Source organism: Amphiura filiformis, chromosome 14 (assembly GCF_039555335.1).
Source record: "Amphiura filiformis chromosome 14, Afil_fr2py, whole genome shotgun sequence".
Classification (NCBI taxonomy): domain Eukaryota; kingdom Metazoa; phylum Echinodermata; class Ophiuroidea; order Amphilepidida; family Amphiuridae; genus Amphiura; species Amphiura filiformis.
This window is the reverse complement of record NC_092641.1, coordinates 15,035,664-15,057,172: the sequence shown is the minus strand read 5'-3', so window position 1 is coordinate 15,057,172 and position 21,509 is coordinate 15,035,664. Positions and strand designations below refer to the sequence as shown.

The window sequence follows — 21,509 nt, the reverse complement described above, 5'->3', positions numbered from 1 at the left end:
GGTTAAGGTTTGGATTAGGGTTCGGGTAAGGGTTATTTTTAGACGCCGGAACAACGCCTAAGAAACTAGGGTCAGGGTAAGGATTAGGGTTACGGTTAAGGTTAGGGTACTGGTCAGGGTTGGGTTTAGACGCCGGAACAACTCCTAAAAACCTAGGGTTAAGGTAAGGCTCAGGGTTAGGGTTAATGTTAGGGTTAGGTTTAGGCTTATCGGTTATGGGGGGTCTCCTTGTCAGTCCGAAACACCGTTAGTCCGAACCACCGTCAATCCGAATTTTTTGGGTTAGTGTTAGGGTTAGTAATCCTAAAAAATAGTACTGACGGTTATTCGGACTGACGGTGTTTCGGATTGACGGGTGTACCCTGATTATGGTTATGGTTAGGCTTAGGCTTAAGTTTAGGGTTCGGGTGAGGATTAGACGCCGAAATAACTCTTAAAAACTCAAGGTTAGGGAAGGCTTAGGGTTAGGGTAAGCTTCGGTTTAGGATTAGGCTTAGGGTTAGTTTAGGCTTAGGTTTAGGGTTAGGGTTAGGTCTAGTGATAGGGGTCGGGTTCGTGTCAGGGTTAGGGTTAGGCACCGGAACAACTCCTAAGAACCTAGGGTTAGATAATACTTAGGGTTAGGGTTAGGCTTCGGATTAGGGTTAGGCTTAGGGTTAGTTTAGGCTTAGGGTTAGGTTTAGGGTAAGGATTAGGGGCAGGGTTAAGGTTCGGGTTAGGGTTAGGTTTAGGGTAAGGATTAGGGGCAGGGTTAAGGTTCGGGTTAGGCTAATGTTTCATATCTTATCTATGAACTCAATACAAAAATTAAGCGAGGAATGACTTTCGTATTCAATTTTGTTTTCCATTTATTTTATTTTATTTTATTGACGTGGCTGTCAAATTTGGACTGATGCTGTGCTTTACAGATTCGGACTGACGACGTGCTTTTCAGATTCGGACTGACGACGTGCTTTTCAGATTCGGACTAAAGACGCGCTTTTCAGATTCGGACTAAAGACGTGCTTTTCAGATTCGGACTAAAGACGTTTCGGACTGAAGACTTCGGACTGATAAAGTGTCGGACTAAAGACGTGTTTTTTAATTTCGGACTAGCGAAGCTTTATTTCGGACTGACTAACCTAAAATGACTTTCGGACTGACGAACCCCCAGATATAGTAAATTTGCACTTCGGACTGACGACGTTTCGGACTGAAGACGTTTTGGACTAAGGACGTTTCGGACTGACACCCTGCACCCGACCAACCTGGGTAAACAAACAAACAAACAAACTATACAGCTACGTGTTAGTATAAATGCTTACATGCAGCAAGAAAAGTTCCATTATACATGTAGCACTTCTGACAACAGAGGGCTCTTTGGCATACAAGCTTCATTTAGCATAGGTGCACCGTAGAATTGATTGGTGATCCGTGCTAAACTTGTTATAATTTCATATTAAGATTCGATTATTTACTTACACTGTACATTCTATATTATAGGCCTATAGGCCCATGTAAAACACAAGATGTGATGAGTTTATGTTTATTGTTTTATGTTCATGATAACTACATTCTATCCATTCTAATATAATAACTGCAATGGCTGCTGACAACAGGGTCAAGCAATTCTAGGCCTATTTATGAGCTTATATGTATGGTAGGCCTATACAGACAGAACCCCAAATCCAGTATAAAGTAGTGCATCATGTTGATAATAATCTTGCAAAAGTAGGCCCCCCTATGCCTTAAATAGCATCATTCCAATGCTAATTCTTAAACTTTTCTCATCTTCTAGGTATAAAGTACTGCATCTTTGGCCATTGATCATGTTGATAGTATAATCATGCCAAAACATGCAAAAGTATGCCACAAATCGCGTCATTTCAATGCTCACGCTCGCGGAGATGGAATGTTACCTATCGGTTAGGAAATCATAGATTTCTACTAGTTGCTGGTGGTCAAGCATACAACTCGGCGCGGTGACGAGCTAACGGCGAAGGGGCTCGTGGTCACCACGAAAGTGGGCGGCGATATTGTACAGACTCGCCTAAAGCAGCTTCGTCTCTAAGTAGACTACCCGGCCCGTAGTCCACTTGCCCATTGTGCATACTCTGGATATTGTATTTAAGCTTAAAACTCTGATTTAATTAATGTGTGCACAATTGATAGATTTTCACATCTGATCTTTTCAGTCACCCTACTCCCTCTCTTTGTTAAAAACTTATGGGTTCGAATTTCAACCAGCCTAATCATGAAGCTCCCGTGGCCAAGTGTTTAAGGCATAGGTCTCGTAAACCTGAGGTCCTGGGTTCGATTCCCAGGCGGGATCACTTTTTCTCCTTGTCTCCTTTATTATTTGCGACGGCGAACCTGATGAAAATTAATGTTTATTTATATAATTCCCGTCGATCATGCCACTGTTTTTCCGTGTTATATTTCCTCACAGGGAGGATGGCAATTTATTTCTCGCATTTACGGCTCTAGCTACTATGGGCTATTTGCGGGGAGGAGATAAGTTTAAGTGACCGCTTATGGGTTCGAATTTGCGACGGCGAACCTGATGAAAATTAATGTTTATTTATATAATTCCCGTCGATCATGACACTGTTTTTCCGTGTTACCTGTAGATTTCACTTTAGCTTGCTGTGGAGGGAAAACGATGGGTATCTCAAATAATAAAGTTGGCTACAGTAGATGGGAACTTCCTGTTAGGTGATTGGCCATTGGATATTTAGGGGTGCATATTTGGACTTTATCAAAACATGTTTTTACCAAAATTACAAACAGGCTAATATGAGATACTACTGATGCACAGTGTGTGCACTCAAGTCAAATCCATTGGTCAGTGTAGGGAGATGGTAAACATAAAAGGTGTACTACTGCTACTGCTACTGCTGCTACTACTACTACTACTACTACTACTACTACTACTACTACTACTACTACTACTACTACTACTACTACTACTACTACTACTACTACTACTACTACTACTACTACTACTACTACTACTACTACTACTACTACTACTACTACTACTACTACTACTACTACTACTACTACTACTACTACTACTACTACTACTACTACTACTACTATGCTTGTAGGATTCGCTGCTTGTGCTTAGTCTGGTGAAACGGTGCTGTTGCAGTGCGATCCCTGGGTTGAATGTAATCCGGCAGGGGGATGGCCACTTGTTCATGAATGATCGTATACATCATGACCCATCTACTGTGTTGTCTTCTTTTTTGAAGAGGTGGTAGACCAAGCTCCTCTCTCATGGCCGTGACAATATCTTCACGATTGTAGTTGTCATATATGAATCTTAATGCTCTTCATTGTACTCTCTCAAGCTGATTTACCTTATTCTGTCTGTAGGGGTCTCATATGGCTCCAGTATATTCAAGTTGAGGTCTCACGAGGTTGGTGTAAGCTAGCTGTTTTGTTGCTGTTGAACACTGCACAAGATTCCTTCTGATAAATCCCAGGGATTGCGATGCTTAGAGATGCTACATTTGTACTGTGTGGTTTACAACTCAGCTTCTCAAGTACGCCTTACTGGATTATGCTGACAGCCTATTTCCCTTCATGCTGTAGTTATAGATATAGGGTTCTTCTTTCTATGAACCCGCATGGTCCCAGATAGCAAAATTTGGTTGGCCCAACGTTGGCAATGGTCGGCATGGTCGCGATCGGCAAGCCGACGTCAAGTCAACGTTGGACCAACTTTGTTGTGCCAACCTTATATTATGGTTGAAATGCCAACGTTGAGCCAACATAGCCAACCAACCTTAAAATGACGGTCGCCATGCCAACACACCAAGGTTGGACCAACGTTGTTGTGCCAACCTTAATATGGCGGTTGGAATGCCGACATCAGACCAACATTGGTAAACAGTATACTGTTGTCTAAGGCATAGGAATGGTCAAGTTTATATTTTCATCAAATAAAGACTATAATAGCCCCAGTAGATAAACTAATAATATTAATAATATTAAGGGAGGTGTAATAAGCGAACCGTGGTTTGGATTCCAGAGGGAGGGTGTCTGTAAGAGGCACAGCCATCAGAAAATTAATAACTGAGATCGTGCGCCAAATAAACTTACTGCAGAAATGTTCCAAGTCTTTAAAAAAATAGGCATAGGTGGGAATCGAACCCGGCACCTTCCGGTTCTGAATCAACGGATAGTATCACTAAGCCAACTTTCTATCTGCCCTAAAACCTGTGATATTAATTCTTGATAATGCTTAACGGAAAAAATCAATACTAATGTACAATGTCATTCAAAATCAAATAGAAATCCCACAACTAAAGTAGCAATCGATAAATCTGCTCACTCAATAATCAATCGAAAAATAAATAAATAAATAAATAAATAAATAAATAAATAAATAAATAAATAAATAAATAAATAAATAAATAAATAAATAATACAAAAATAAATTATAAATAAGTTTTTCTAGGCCCTAACGTTGCAAAAATAAAGCAGCATAAGAAAAGTGACAGACGCACTGTTTCGAACAAGCGACGCCAAGAACAGCAACTTAGAAACCTCAACGCCTTAGACCGCTAGGCCATAGAATCACACAGTTTCTTCGAAGTCAAAGAAATGTATTAACCTTAAACGTTACGCAATATTGTCACATGACACGGGCACATGTCTGCGGGTAAAGATACTGCATGATAGAAAGGCGCATAAATAATCGAAGGGCCTATCCCTGAAGTTAATGGTCATTGACATGTAACCAATTCTTTGTATACCAGTGATATACCAGCTACAGTCAACATATAAAAAGAAGTATATTGTTAGGCGTAGACGCAATCATCAATGCGGGAAGTATAAAACCATGGTCGCCACTCGTGCACTTGTTTGAGTCCACGGGCATTCCAAAAACAGCCTTCAACCCTGAAATCAGAGGTCGGTTTTGGGTTGTTACATGCAAATGCAAACTAAATATATCATGAAAAAACCCACCAAGAGGACTACGAGACTTATTCAGAGCCAATCTACATTCTGTTATTTACAAAAGCCGACGATCAAAGTGAAATTATAAAAGGAGCAAGACCAGATATCAACGTTAAATCACGGTAAGCCTAAAATCGCACCGAAAACGCCAAAATGCAGTCACAAAATTTATAATATTACTAAATCACCAAAACGAATTGTAACGTAGGTATGCTGAAAAGAGTTGTATTAGCAATAACAAAGTATGTGCAAAAAGATTTGTCTTTGGCATGTCGCTTTTTGAAATATCACTAAAAATATCAAATTTTGGAAAAACGCCCCAAAATTTAAAACAAACACGAACCTTCCAAAATAAATATATATTAACACTCGGCGGCCAAGTCACTACCTGTCGCTGTGATTTGGGTAACTCGTTGCTCCCCTTCTCCAATACCTGTACTTCAAGGTCGCTCATACCCCACGCCTTAATAATAATATTAAATAAAATAAAAATAAAATAAAATAAAATAAAATAAAATAAAATAAAATAAAATAAAATGAAATGAAATGAAATGAAATGAAATGAAATGAAATGAAATGAAATGAAATGAAATGAAATGAAATAAATTAATTAAAATTAATATTTATAGTAAATGTTATCAATAATAAAATTACAGTAAATTTGATCAATATCCCTCAAAAGATGCACTTTAGCAGGTTTAGTTACAAAAATATTGCTTATATTAACTTAAAATACCTCTTCAAATATAGAAACCCCGATAGCTCAGTCGGTAGAGCATCAGACTATTAACATAGAGGTTCCTGGTTCGATTCCCGGTAGATACCCTAAGGTAAGTGACAAGTATTAAATTAACCTAGGTAATTTGTCTTCGTTGTTAAATAGAAAGCCACGTAATATGAGACTCAATACAAGCGCTGTTATTCACTGAAAACTAAATATTTTCTTTTTTTTTCATGATTTTTGTCCATTTGGCTTCTTTGCCAATGGTTGGATTAATGTTGGCAAATGTTTGGCTAAAGGTCAAATTACTATCATCATGGCAATGTTGGGCCGACGGACAAAATTGCGTTGGCCCATCGTTCACCTACCAACATTGTGCCAATATCCAGTAATATGTTGTACCAACGTTAGACCAACTATGCTTTGCTATCTGGGGTGTAGCACTTTTTCAAGTTGAAATCCAACCGTCATCTATCAGCCCATTCAATTAACTGGTTCAAATCATCCTGCAGTGTAACCGCGTCTTCAGGCGACTTAATAAAGTGGCGTACCGTGGCCGCCCCTTCCCCGGGGGCTGAAGAAAATCCAATGTTGCCGCCCCTGGTATCAAAATGCGCGTAAATACACCATCCTTCGTTCTATGCCAAAACAGTGTGAATACAATAAATAGTTCTGAAGCTTTGGGCGCATCTATAACAGCTGCGTTACTTTTTGTGCAAACTTTATGTTGTGACACACGTAAGAGAAACTGGTCGATAGTTTGCTGCAGTGTTCTTGTTTCGCTTCTTAAATATGGCCCTAGAACTTCCCTCTCGTACGACTGGGTGAATATCATCTCCAATACTGCAGCTGTGGCTATCTGCGGTGCTCACTCCTTTAAGATCTCCATCAACGAACTGTGACATTATCTTGGGATATGATGTTAATATGTGAATAAAATTTTTTATATTATACATATAGTATTTGCCATGTTTACCGATCTGATATTTACCACCAAACACAGACAGTCATGATTATTATTTCTTCCTTAATTACATTTATAATTTGAAAACCAAGATATCAGCAGATATACCCTTTCCTTCTTACAGAATCTGCTGCAACCTTCATTGTCTTTCCTGAGAAGATTATGACGACAAAGAGTGTGTACACTATGCTGGTAGTCCTGGGCGTCATTGGCGTCATCCTATATGTCAAGCTTATTGGCAGTTACCATGATTACACATTGAGATCAATAGTACCAGCACCAATCGGGATATATCAAAGTGGTCGTTCCAATAATTCCAGGGATTTGGGATTGAAGTTGATTTCGCGTTACTCAGTAAGTCAATATTATTCTTCACTCACAAATAAAAACCTGAGTATTTGCAAAATATGAAACAATATAGCAGGATTGTTTTTATTATTTATTCAGCCAGCTCCCTATATAAAAGAAAATAGTACTAGCTATGGTCTAAGACCACGAACATAGTAGAAGTGACCCCTAAATGACCTTTGATAATAAATATCTGAACATTCTATAGACACTGGCTTAATGCCAATGCATATGTGCGCATGTCATCACTCTGATATCTTATTTGCAAGCCTTTCGAAAGAGGCTCGTTTCGGACCGGAAGTGATCTTTTAATGACGTTTGACCACAAATCTGTAAACATCCAATATACACTGACTAAGTCGATGCATGTGTAAAAGTGGCGTCACTCTGCTATATTATTTGTGGCAGGAGAGGATTTTGAATGTATTTCGTCTCGGACCGGAAGTGACCTCTTAATGACCTTTGACCAAAAGAAAATAAATACCACAAATGCACTGGGTTACAGCCATTCATGTGTAAACATACTGTCACTCTGCTATGTTTTTCCTGTCTAATAATATTTTTGAAGATATTTAGTTTTACATCGGAAGTGACTCCTGCATGAGCTTTGACTCCAAATCTGTCCATTTATAGACACTTGGTAATAGCAATGCATGTGTGCAAGTGGTGTCACTGTCCTACGTAATTTGTGGCAGATGTAGCATTTTAAAGGTATTTCTTTTTATACCGGAAGTGACCGCTTCATGACTCTTGAGCCCAAAGTGAACAAATACCACATATGCACTGGGTAATAGCAATTCATGTGTAAACATGCTTCATTACTGATTGCTGTTCCCATAGCCGATCTGGTCGTAGGGGCGCCAACATTCATATTGAAACATAAAAACTTAAGCAATATACATAGTTGCAATATTGTAATTCTCTAAAAAAACATAATAAAAAAGTCTCTACAATTAGTTATAGTATTCTAAAAATATATAATTTTATAATATTTTAATTTGCCATTTCTTTTCTATCAGGGCGTTTCAACTAATCGACATAACCAAGAATGCAATTTGGCACGTTTTGACCTATCTACCAAACCAGACCTACAAGTAAAATGCAAACGCATAAAGCCATTGAATAATTCTTGCAAGATTGCAAACGATTTGTTTTTCTCTGAGCCCAAAGAATCCTGTTCTCATCAAAAAACGTATAACATTTGTGAGGTAAAGAAGGTGAGGTGCGCATATTGATTGTCTTATTGGTAAACGTGGTATTCTTGTAAAATGACGGATCTATAAAAGATTTTTGGTTCCCATTTTCGGACTATAAGATATATTAAGTCTATCTAACTGTTTGTTTGTAACATTTTTCTAAACTCAGGTGAAGAAAGGCGCGTCAGTAGTAAAATGTTCCCCCTCGATGTGTAAGAGTACCATTGTCTTCGGCATTAGCGATTGGAACCAAGGAATTTTAAAATGGATCCAGATTCATAATACCACCGACCTGGAGGACCGCATCCAGAGCCTTGTGGAACAGCCACCAGAGAAACCAAACTTTGGGTTTTGTTTTATCAAATGCATTGTCGAGGAAAAGGAAAAAGTAGTTGGCAAAAGAGAAGAAGAGAATTACGTTCAAAAGAATGTGTCGCAGCTGTTACTACTCCCACCACAGATAGTCACGTCGAGCACAAAAACACACAATGGCGTTAACATCAATCTGATTTGGTTGGATACAACTTCGCATAGCCATTTTATGCGTTCTATGCCAGCTACGATTAAATCGTTGAAAAATATTAGGAGGCAAGAGACTGGTTATGTGTTTAGCTACAACTTATACCAAGCGGTGTATTCCCATACTATTGAAACGGCGAGGGCGCTGTTCTCAGGCGTAGTAAGCAAGGGAGGAGAAGGAGGCAGCCAAAGTAAAAAGTTAATGAGAAGATATAAAAGCGGGGGTTATGAGATATATTGGTCATTCGATACATGTTGGAAACATAAATGGGGACTTGATATGCATCTTGGAACCAATAGGCGGTGGAAAAATATACAGAAAGCTCTCGCAGAAGTTGGTATTGATAGAATTGATATGACATTATCTAGTTGTGAAGCTCTTAATCATCAGTTCTATTATGATTTACGTGCGGCAATATGCTACAACGGAAAATACCAGCATAGTTACACCTTATCGCATCTAGCTGAATTACAAACACATTTACAGAAAGCTGGTAAGCCATTTTTTCACTTTACGGACACGAACGTCGGGCACGAAGGCAGCGGTCGACGGATACAAACTCTTGATGAAGACCTTGCCCATTACATTAACTCATTATCAACCCGTGATAATATATTGACGATATTGCTTGGGGATCATGGCAATAATTTTGGAAAATATATTTCGACAACAGGTGAAGCTCGAGTTGAACTACACCATCCAATATTAATGATACATGCCTCAAAGAACTTACCTCAAGTAATTGGGGAAGATAAAATGAATGCATTGCTACTAAACCAGGATCGGCTTGTCAGCATACTTGATCTTCATTACGCTTTCCATACACTAGCTCCAGGGGGCAGCATTGAAGTGACAACGAATCATGCTCGGTATAATGTTGAACCGATGGGATTGTTAGCACCAATTGAAGTCAATAGAACATGTGATTCAATCCCATTGATTCAACCTAATATATGTATATGTGAAAACTATAATACTAAATATGTTGTCAATGGCACAAGGCAGGCGATGGTGGCAGAATTTGCTTTAGGAGAGATAAATAATGCAATACTGAATCAGTTCCGAACTGCACATCCTGCTGCAGCGACTGGGTTTGGTTCGTGTCAGAGACTAGTAGCATCATGGTTTGGCAATGTGCGCGAAACTTCTGAGAAGGTAAGATAACCCATGTGAATTAAACTTGAAATTATAAGATCCTTTTTCATCTATTTTATCACACGGCCCTGTCAGCAATATCCGGGCCCAATATCAAGGAGTTCAAAACAGTGGTACCTGGACTTACTGTTGGTGGGGTGAGGGGGCAAAGAAAACGAAATGACCAGTGAGCATTAGTTTGGCCCAATTTTACCGAGATATCAGCACTCAAAATTAATAGTTTCAAACTATTTGAGGTAAAGGTCGAAATTGGTAATTTTACACTATTTTATACCGACATCAGGGTGTGTAACGAATGTGCGTAATGCATTTAAACAGTATTAAAACAAGGAATATTTCACTTATTTTTCGATGAGTTGTCGAGGAGAAACTAATTTCAGTCAGTAAGGACTCACATGATTTCAAATTGGGAAGGGAATGCTGTCAAGATGATAGAGTACGACACCTACCTTAATTACATGTAATAAGTATTTGGATAATGAGGATATTTCCTCATGCATCTAAAATCGGACCTCTTCCCATATCTCTGTCCCGTCATATCCGGATAACATCCTTGACTTAAGTAGCTTCTTAATAGCACTATTTGGCTTAGCTTGGCTTCGGAATAAATAAATAAATAAATAAATAAATAAATAAATAAATAAATAAATAAATAAATAAATAAATAAATAAACAAACAAACAAACAAACAAACAAACAAACAAATAAATAAATAAATAAATAAATAAATAAATACAAAATTCAAAGTATAGACCTCTGGCAAGGCAACCGTTACTTAAAGTTTCACGGAATACCCTCACTTACGATCATTGGGTAAACCGATCATCAGACGGATAATTTGTCATGATTTCAACTTAACAGAAATGTTTATACATGTATATACATTCTGTGGTGTCGAAAACATGACAAACCAAGACAATCAGAACAGTCTCTACTCCAAAAGTAGTCGAGAGTGCTCAACCACTAAAAATAGTGGGGCGTTATATAACAAGTTAACTTTACAAGTGACTAACTTTGAATTTAGAGTGCTCAAACCCGTTACAGGTGAGCTATAGAAACAAATTCAAAGTATAGACCTCTGGCAAGGCAACCGTTACTTAAAGTTTCACGGAATACCCTCACTTACGATCATCGGGTAAACCGAACATGAGACGGATAATTTGTCATGATTTCAACTTAACAGAAATGTTTATACATGTATATACATTATGTGGTGTCGAAAACATGACAAACCAAGCCAACCAGAACAGTCTCTACTCCAAAAGTAGTCGAGAGTGCTCAACCACTAAAAAATAGTGGGGCGTTATATATCGGTTTACCCAATATTCGTAAGTGAGGGTATTCCGTGAAACTTTAAGTAACGGTTGCCTTGCCAGAGGTCTATACTTTGAATTTGTTTCTATAGCTCACCTGTAATGGGTTTGAGCACTCTAAATTCCAAAGTTAGTCACTTGTAAAGTAAACTTGTTAAATAAATAAATAAATAAATAAATAAATAAATAAATAAATAAATAAATAAATAAATAAATAAATAAATAAATGCTAAATATTTCTTGGCACCTTCTCCCTCTTGGTGTCCAAAAATTACGTTTGGAAAAAACCTTAACACTCCTCTTAACCGAGCCAGGACCCTATAGCAGATGCAAAATGCTATTATATTAACCCAATGTTCAAACTTACTTTCATGGTCTCTATTACATTATGCGAGCGTAACGAGCAGAAAGTGTTTGATCATTTTCGTACTGTTTTCTACACCTTTTTACAGCTTAATATTGAACACATATTGAATTATGCGTGTCTGCAATTGCTTGCCCGTCCCCCCTCCCCATTTCGACCTGCCCAACTTGTTTGCCCCCCCCCTCGCCTTTTGGGCTTCCCAATTTTTAACATTCTTTCGGGGCATTTCACAGCCTCCGAATATACCTCAAATATCGTGCTCTTATTAAAAGAGTCAAAGGTCAAAAAGAATTTGTTAACATTTTAAGGGGACATATAACGTAACATGAATTTATAATCAATCGATGTGTAGAGTGTGTAAAAGACGCGGTATTTATGCACAATGAGTGTGCGTGTAAAAAACACCTGCAAAAACAATCGAGGATAAAATCAGCTGGAGAGATGAGTAATTATGAATTAAGAAAAATAAAATGTGGAAATGTGTTAAATTTGAATTGATTTTCTTTGCAGAGGTGCAAATTATAATTCGGTACTGTAGTATTTCATTAGTCCATTTGATGAACATAAAGGGGCGGAAAGCATGATTCGAAACATAATAGTTCACATTGGAATCATAAGAAAATCATAATTGGTCCCACTTGTACCAAAAGGTTAAAAAGTTGGGATGGGAACATGGGGTGGGAATTGGGATTCGGCTACCAATCTGGCAATCCTAATTGAATATGTTATTTTTTTTTACAATACACAGGGCGCCGCGGCGGTAACCACACAGCTAGATATTCACGTACTTGACGACGATGCTTTCTTTGTTACCGTTCTTATTTCAAAACCAACCATATGAGTCTGCTCAGCCACCAGCGCATATCCAGATACGGTCAATACAGAGCATGCGCAGATAAAGGCGTTGACGTCAAACTTTGCATTTGTTCCTTGACTGAACCAATCAGCAGGCCAGATTACATGGTCATCCCATCGTGGCATCTAGAGTTTACTGGTGCGTATCAGAAAAACAGTACCACTACAAAAGCGTTGGACAGCAGCAGCTGTCTTTACGTATATGAACGGAGAACACAGTCTGGTATGACCTTGGAAGGCTCATCGGAGTGTTCAAAGAAGCCCTATTTCTTAGAAGTTGATGCAGGTACTGCGTGAATATTTTCACTTCGTTGCCATTGCCGTATCGTGTTAAGATTAACCCTGGTGATATGATATTCCTTTTAGTGTTTATTCAAAAAATGTCAAAGCCGGATGGAATGTGGAATATACTGTCAAATATGAAGAAATAGTTTGATATATTATTTACTCACAAAAGATTTAGAAACAAGTCGCCACTGCACTTTAGACTATATGATATAGTATAAACTAAATATGTAACAAGGATATAATTGAAATTTTCAAAAGAAATAAAAAAATGTCTGTTCTGCACGCTAAAACGTTTATCTTTACTTTAACAGTCATGGATAAAAGTTTGGAATATTTATATTTTTTTGGATTTTTAGTCCTGTTTTTAAAGGAAGTGTCCGGCAATCACAACATTATGTCTTATATTTTAGAAAAATAATTATCAAGTACGAATGACATGGTTTTATTTAAAAGAAACTCATATTAACCATAAAAATGAATAAAACAGCAATCTCTCAACACGCGATATTCAAAATTCCCGCGCCGAAATGTTCTAGAGCAATGACGTCATGGTTATTTGTGCTCATTTGTCGTCAAGGTTCATTGAATTACAGTCTTGGACAAAAGTTTGGAATATACTTTCAGGAGGTGATAAAAATTAGATTTTCTATTAAACAATGATAATTTGGGCAATTAACAAGGACTTTGGGTTTAATAGAGTTCCAGTTAAGTAGATTTAACTTTGTCACACTAAATTTTGTCGATGATCTTATAACCTGGGAGGGGGCAAGATGGCAATTTCCCAAAAATGCGATTTTTGATGCCAACTTTGACTTGAGTATTCTGGGTTCAAGGTCATGTCACATTCAAACTTGACATTTGTAAGTATTGTTTACACGTGAGTCCATATTTTAATAAACAGGCGACATCATCATGTTTATTTTATAAATCATCGAGCAATGGCAGGACAAAAGCAACATTACACATTCGGAACCCTCATGCCCCCTCCTGTGACAAAATTTGGTCTTGGGGTCACTTTGGCGCCCGTATTGAACAAGTGTTGTAAAATAAATTTTAACAACATCTGTACGGCCATGAACCATACAAAGTCACTTTTCTTTGCATAATTGGGTAACATGTGTTTGGAAGGGACAGTGCATTTTCGAAAGGGGTTTTGTTTCTAGAGGAATAACTCATGCGTGACACACTGAATTCATATGAAGTGATCATTTCATCAATCAAGAGACTGTACCCTATTGTATGCACTTATTCAACTTCAATGGTGACATGACCGTGACCCAGGATCTTATGTTAAAAAAGACCTCAAAATACGTGATTTTTGTCAATTTCATAAGTTTGCCCCCTTCCGAGGTTAAAAATATGTGACCGTCCACGGCGAATGAGCCGTAAATTCATCCCCCGGTAAATTTTGTTTTATTTCGTGTTTAAAAATAAACATCATAAACTTAAAATGGTATATCATTTGACTTCAAACGATATCCAGAAGCGGAGTTATGGTTTGTTAAACTTTGCTCCTTCAACAAAATTATAGCTTAATGGGCGGTCATTTCAAATCATCCCCAAGTCAACGAGGTGTAAGAAAGTTCTCTCATTGTTAATTGTTGGTTATGCATACCTGTACAAAATACAATGCTTGGTAACCCACCACTTGAACAGGATTTAGCAAAAGCAAACAAAGACCAGAGCTATTAAAAGTTCTATAGCCATCTAAGGTAGAAGCTTATTATCCACTTCAACAATAGGATTATTGATTAGTTTGCCACTATCAAAATAAGACAGATGTCGGGCCAGCTTAAGTTACCGATGAATACGACCTTCGTACACATTTTACACCATAACTCAGAATACAATTTAAGGAATTTACGGTGTTTATCTAGGGAATTAAAATATCACAATTAATATGTTTAATTCAAAATCGTTGTCCTACAAGCACATGTTAAATGGCTCGATTCACAATAGGTATAAGTTGGGACATTGTCAGATTGTGTAAACATTACAAATACAAACAATAAGGTTGAAAAAGAAATAGCCATTTAAAAATTATTTTAAAAGATCGTCTATTTTATTTGTGATTTTAAAGTTTTCTTCACAGATGAAAGAGAAATGGATTTTTGGTAACAAAAATATAAAAAGCCCCTACAAAAGGTCGCTTATGGACTATAACATACGTGCGCTGAAAGAGAACATCAGTTAAAACTGCCGAACATACTCATAGTTCGTAAAACGTAATGTACAAGACGCTGACAATGAATGATCTTCAAAAGAGTAGTGCATTAAACGTGTATGTGTGTGATGCTGCACTGATTTACTGTTTGCTGTTTATTATGAGTGTTCATCCTATATGTCAAGCTTATTGGCAGTTACCATGATTACACATTGAGATCAATAGTACCAGCACCAATCGGGATATATCAAAGTGGTCGTTCCAATAATTCCAGGGATTTGGGATTGAAGTTGATTTCGCGTTACTCAGTAAGTCAATATTATTCTTCACTCACAAATAAAAACCTGAGTATTTGCAAAATATGAAACAATATAGCAGGATTGTTTTTATTATTTATTCAGCCAGCTCCCTATATAAAAGAAAATAGTACTAGCTATGGTCTAAGACCACGAACATAGTAGAAGTGACCCCTAAATGACCTTTGATAACAAATATCTGAACATTCTATAGACACTGGCTTAATGCCAATGCATATGTGCGCATGTCATCACACTGATGATATCTTATTTGTAAGCCTTTCGAAAGAGGCTCGTTTCGGACCGGAAGTGATCTTTTAATGACGTTTGACCACAAATCTGTAAACATCCAATATACACTGACTAAGTCGATGCATGTGTAAAAGTGGCGTCACTCTGCTATGTTATTTGTGGCAGGAGAATGTATTTCGTCTCGGACCGGAAGTGACCTCTTAATGACCTTTGACCAAAAGAAAATAAATACCACAAATGCACTGGGTTACAGCCATTCATGTGTAAACATACTGTCACTCTGCTATGTTTTTCCTGTCTAATAATATTTTTGAAGATATTTAGTTTTACATCGGAAGTGACTCCTGCATGAGCTTTGACTCCAAATCTGTCAATTTATAGACACTTGGTAATAGCAATGCATGTGTGCAAGTGGTGTCACTGTCCTACGTAATTTGTGGCAGATGTAGCATTTTAAAGGTATTTCTTTTTATACCGGAAGTGACCGCTTCATGACTCTTGAGCCCAAAGTGAACAAATACCACATATGCACTGGGTAATAGCAATTCATGTGTAAACATGCTTCATTACTGATTGCTGTTCCCATAGCCGATCTGGTCGTAGTGGCGCCAACATTCATATTGAAACATAAAAACTTAAGCAATATACATAGTTGCAATATTGTAATTCTCTAAAAAACATAATAAAAAAGTCTCTACAATTAGTTATAGTATTCTAAAAATATATAATTTTATAATATTTTAATTTGCCATTTCTTTTCTATCAGGGCGTTTCAACTAATCGACATAACCAAGAATGCAATTTGGCACGTTTTGACCTATCTACCAAACCAGACCTACAAGTAAAATGCAAACGCATAAAGCCATTGAAGAATTCTTGCAAGATTGCAAACGATTTGTTTTTCTCTAAGCCCAAAGAATCCTGTTCTCATCAAAAAACGTATAACATTTGTGAGGTAAAGAAGGTGAGGTGCGCATATTGATTGTCTTATTGGTAAACGTGGCATTCTTGTAAAATGACGGATCTATAAAAGATTTTTGCTTCCCATTTTCGGACTATAAGATATATTAAGTCTATCTAACTGTTTGTTTGTAACATTTTCTAAACTCAGGTGAAGAAAGGCGCGTCAGTAGTAAAATGTTCCCCTCGATGTGTAAGAGTACCATTGTCTTCGGCATTAGCGATTGGAACCAAGGAATTTTAAAATGGATCCAGATTCATAATACCACCGACCTAGAGGACCGCATCCAGAGCCTTGTGGAACAGCCACCAGAGAAACCAAACTTTGGGTTTTGTTTTATCAAATGCATTGTCGAGGAAAAGGAAAAAGAAGTTGGCAAAAGAGAAGAAGAGAATTACGTTCAAAAGAATGTGTCGCAGCTGTTACTACTCCCACCACAGAGAGTCACGTCGAGCACAAAAACACACAATGGCGTTAACATCAATCTGATTTGGTTGGATACAACTTCGCATAGCCATTTTATGCGTTCTATGCCAGCTACGATTAAATCGTTGAAAAATATTAGGAGGCAAGAGACTGGTTATGTGTTTAGCTACAACTTATACCAAGCGGTGTATTCCCATACTATTCAAACGGCGAGGGCGCTGTTCTCAGGCGTAGTAAGCAAGGCAGGGAGCAAGGGAGGAGAAGGAGGCAGCCAAAGTAAAAAGTTAATGAGAAGATATAAAAGCGGGGGTTATGAGATATATTGGTCATTCGATACATGTTGGAAACATAAATGGGGACTTGATATGCATCTTGGAACCGATAGGCGGTGGAAAAATATACAGAAAGCTCTCGCAGAAGTTGGTATTGATAGAATTGATATGACATTATCTAGTTGTGAAGCTCTTAATCATCAGTTCTATTATGATTTACATGCGGCAATATGCTACAACGGAAAATACCAGCATAGTTACACCTTATCGCATCTAGCTGAATTACAAACACATTTACAGAAAGCTGGTAAGCCATTTTTTCACTTTACGGCAACGAACGTCGGGCACGAAGGCAGCGGTCGACGGATACAAACTCTTGATGAAGACCTTGCCCATTACATTAACTCATTATCAACCCGTGATAATATGTTGACGATATTGCTTGGGGATCATGGCAATAATTATGGAAAATATATTTCGACAACAGGTGAAGCTCGAGTTGAACTACACCATCCAATATTAATGATACATGCCTCAAAGAACTTACCTCAAGTAATTGGGGAAGATAAAATGAATGCATTGCTACTAAACCAGGATCGGCTTGTCAGCATACTTGATCTTCATTACGCTTTCCATACACTAGCTCCAGGGGGCAGCATTGAAGTGACAACGAATCATGCTCGGTATAATGTTGAACCGATGGGATTGTTAGCACCAATTGAAGTCAATAGAACATGTGATTCAATCCCATTGATTCAACCTAATATATGTATATGTGAAAACTATAATACTAAATATGTTGTCAATGGCACAAGGCAGGCGATGGTGGCAGAATTTGCTTTAGGAGAGATAAATAATGCAATACTGAATCAGTTCCGAACTGCACATCCTGCTGCAGCGACTGGGTTTGGTTCGTGTCAGAGACTAGTAGCATCATGGTTTGGCAATGTGCGCGAAACTTCTGAGAAGGTAAGATAACCCATGTGAATTAAACTTGAAATTATAAGATCCTTTTTCATCTATTTTATCACACGGCCCTGTCAGCAATATCCGGGCCCAATATCAAGGAGTTCAAAACAGTGGTACCTGGACTTACTGTTGGTGGGGTGAGGGGGCAAAGAAAACGAAATGACCAGTGAGCATTAGTTTGGCCCAATTTTACCGAGATATCAGCACTCAAAATTAATAGTTTCAAACTATTTGAGGTAAAGGTCGAAATTGGTAATTTTACACTATTTTATACCGACATCAGGGTGTGTAACGAATGTGCGTAATGCATTTAAACAGTATTAAAACAAGGAATATTTCACTTATTTTTCGATGAGTTGTCGAGGAGAAACTAATTTCAGTCAGTAAGGACTCACATGATTTCAAATTGGGAAGGGAATGCTGTCAAGATGATAGAGTACGACACCTACCTTAATTACATGTAAAAAGTATTTGGATAATGAGGATATTTCCTCATGCATCTAAAATCGGACCTCTTCCCATATCTCTGTCCCGTCATATCCGGATAACATCCTTGACTTAAGTAGCTTCTTAATAGCACTATTTGGCTTAGCTTGGCTTCGGAATAAATAAATAAATAAATAAATAAATAAATAAATAAATAAATAAATAAATAAATAAATAAATAAATAAATAAACAAACAAACAAACAAACAAACAAACAAACAAACAAACAAATAAATAAATAAATAAATAAATAAATAAATAAATAAATAAATACAAAATTCAAAGTATAGACCTCTGGCAAGGCAACCGTTACTTAAAGTTTCACGGAATACCCTCACTTACGATCATTGGGTAAACCGATCATCAGATTTGGATAATTTGTCATGATTTCAACTTAACAGAAATGTTTATACATGTATATACATTCTGTGGTGTCGAAAACATGACAAACCAAGCCAACCAGAACAGTCTCTACTCCAAAAGTAGTCGAGAGTGCTCAACCACTAAAAATAGTGGGGCGTTATATAACAAGTTAACTTTACAAGTGACTAACTTTGGAATTTAGAGTGCTCAAACCCGTTACAGGTGAGCTATAGAAACAAATTCAAAGTATAGACCTCTGGCAAGGCAACCGTTACTTAAAGTTTCACGGAATACCCTCACTTACGATCATCGGGTAAACCGAACATGAGACGGATAATTTGTCATGATTTCAACTTAACAGAAATGTTTATACATGTATATACATTATGTGGTGTCGAAAACATGACAAACCAAGCCAACCAGAACAGTCTCTACTCCAAAAGTAGTCGAGAGTGCTCAACCACTAAAAATAGTGGGGCGTTATATAACAATATTCGTAAGTGAGGGTATTCCGTGAAACTTTAAGTAACGGTTGCCTTGCCAGAGGTCTATACTTTGAATTTGTTTCTATAGCTCACCTGTAATGGGTTTGAGCACTCTAAATTCCAAAGTTAGTCACTTGTAAAGTAAACTTGTTAAATAAATAAATAAATAAATAAATAAATAAATAAATAAATAAATAAATGCTAAATATTTCTTGGCACCTTCTACCCTCTTGGTGTCCAAAAATTACGTTTGGAAAAACCTTAACACTCCTCTTAACCGAGCCAGGACCCTATAGCAGATGCAAAATGCTATTATATTAACCCAATGTTCAAACTTACTTTCATGGTCTCTATTACATTATGCGAGCGTAACGAGCAGAAAGTGTTTGATCAATTTCGTACTGTTTTCTACACCTTTTTACAGCTTAATATTGAACACATATTGAATTATGCGTGTCTGCAATTGCTTGCCCGTCCCCCTCCCCATTTCGACCTGCCCAACTTGTTTGCCCCCCCCTCGCCTTTTGGGCTTCCCAATTTTAACATTCTTTCGGGGCATTTCACAGCCTCCGAATATACCTCAAATATCGTGCTCTTATTAAAAGAGTCAAAGGTCAAAAAGAATTTGTTAACATTTTAAGGGGACATATAACGTAACATGAATTTATAATCAATCGATGTGTAGAGTGTGTAAAAGACGCGGTATTTATGCACAATGAGTGTGCGTGTAAAAAACACCTGCAAAAACCATCGAGGATAAAATCAGCTGGAGAGATGAGTAATTATGAATTAAGAAAAATAAAATGTGGAAATGTGTTAAATTTGAATTGATTTTCTTTGCAGGGGTGCAAATTATAATTCGGTACTGTAGTATTTCATTAGTCCATTTGATGAACATAAAGGGGGCGGAAAGCATGATTCGAAACATAATAGTTCACATTGGAATCATAAGAAAATCATAATTGGTCCCACTTGTACCAAAAGGTTAAAAAGTTGGGATGGGAACATGGGGTGGGAATTGGGATTCGGCTACCAATCTGGCAATCCTAATTGAATATGTTAATTTTTTTTACAATACACAGGGCGCCGCGGCGGTAACCACACAGCTAGATATTCACGTACTTGACGACGATGCTTTCTTTGTTACCGTTCTTATTTCAAAAACCAACCATATGAGTCTGCTCAGCCACCAGCGCATATCCAGATACGGTCAATACAGAGCATGCGCAGATAAAGGCGTTGACGTCAAACTTTGAATTTGTTCCTTGACTGAACCAATCAGCAGGCCAGATTACATGGTCATCCCATCGTGGCATCTAGAGTTTACTGGTGCGTATCAGAAAAACAGTACCACTACAAAAGCGTTGGACAGCAGCAGCTGTCTTTACGTATATGAACGGAGAACACAGTCTGGTATGACCTTGGAAGGCTCATCGGAGTGTTCAAAGAAGCCCTATTTCTTAGAAGTTGATGCAGGTACTCGCGTGAATATTTTCACTTCGTTGCCATTGCCGTATCGTGTTAAGATTAACCCTGGTGATATGATATTCCTTTTAGTGTTTATTCAAAAAAATGTCAAAGCCGGATGGAATGTGGAATATACTGTCAAATATGAAGAAATAGTTTGATATATTATTTACTCACAAAAGATTTAGAAACAAGTCGCCACTGCACTTTAGACTATATGATATAGTATAAACTAAATATGTAACAAGGATATAATTGAAATTTTCAAAAGAAATAAAAAATGTCTGTTCTGCACGCTAAAACGTTTATCTTTACTTTAACAGTCATGGATAAAAGTTTGGAATATTTATATTTTTTTGGATTTTTAGTCCTGTTTTTAAAGGAAGTGTCCGGCAATCACAACATTATGTCTTATATTTTAGAAAATAATTATCAAGTACGAATGACATGGTTTTATTTAAAAGAAACTCATATTAACCATAAAAATGAATAAAACAGCAATCTCTCAACACGCGATATTCAAAATTCCCGCGCCGAAATGTTCTAGAGCAATGACGTCATGGTTATTTGTGCTCATTTGTCGTCAAGGTTCATTGAATTACAGTCTTGAACAAAAGTTTGGAATATACTTTCAGGAGGTGATAAAATTAGATGTTCTATTAAACAATGATAATTTGGGCAATTAACAAGGACT

At 37.4% G+C, this 21,509-nt stretch overlaps 2 protein-coding genes across 2 annotated transcripts in view; both read left to right on the top strand.

The window, feature by feature from the left end:
- Positions 1-12,372, top strand: part of LOC140169223 (uncharacterized) — a 35,970-nt gene extending 23,598 nt beyond the window's left edge. The window contains exons 2-5 of the mRNA XM_072192480.1: positions 6,760-6,989; positions 8,003-8,200; positions 8,349-9,854; positions 12,280-12,372. Of these exons, the coding sequence (XP_072048581.1) occupies positions 6,798-6,989; positions 8,003-8,200; positions 8,349-9,854; positions 12,280-12,372 (1,989 nt within the window). The 5' untranslated portion in view covers positions 6,760-6,797. The remainder of the gene's footprint in view (positions 1-6,759; positions 6,990-8,002; positions 8,201-8,348; positions 9,855-12,279) is intronic.
- A 4,163-nt stretch (positions 12,373-16,535) lies between these two features.
- On the top strand, positions 16,536-21,021 carry LOC140169222 (uncharacterized). Its single transcript, XM_072192479.1, has 2 exons — positions 16,536-18,014; positions 20,431-21,021. Exons 1-2 carry the CDS (start codon positions 16,536-16,538, stop codon positions 20,602-20,604), a joined length of 1,653 nt encoding a protein of 550 aa, XP_072048580.1. The 3' UTR covers positions 20,605-21,021.
- Positions 21,022-21,509: the final 488 nt, after the last annotated feature.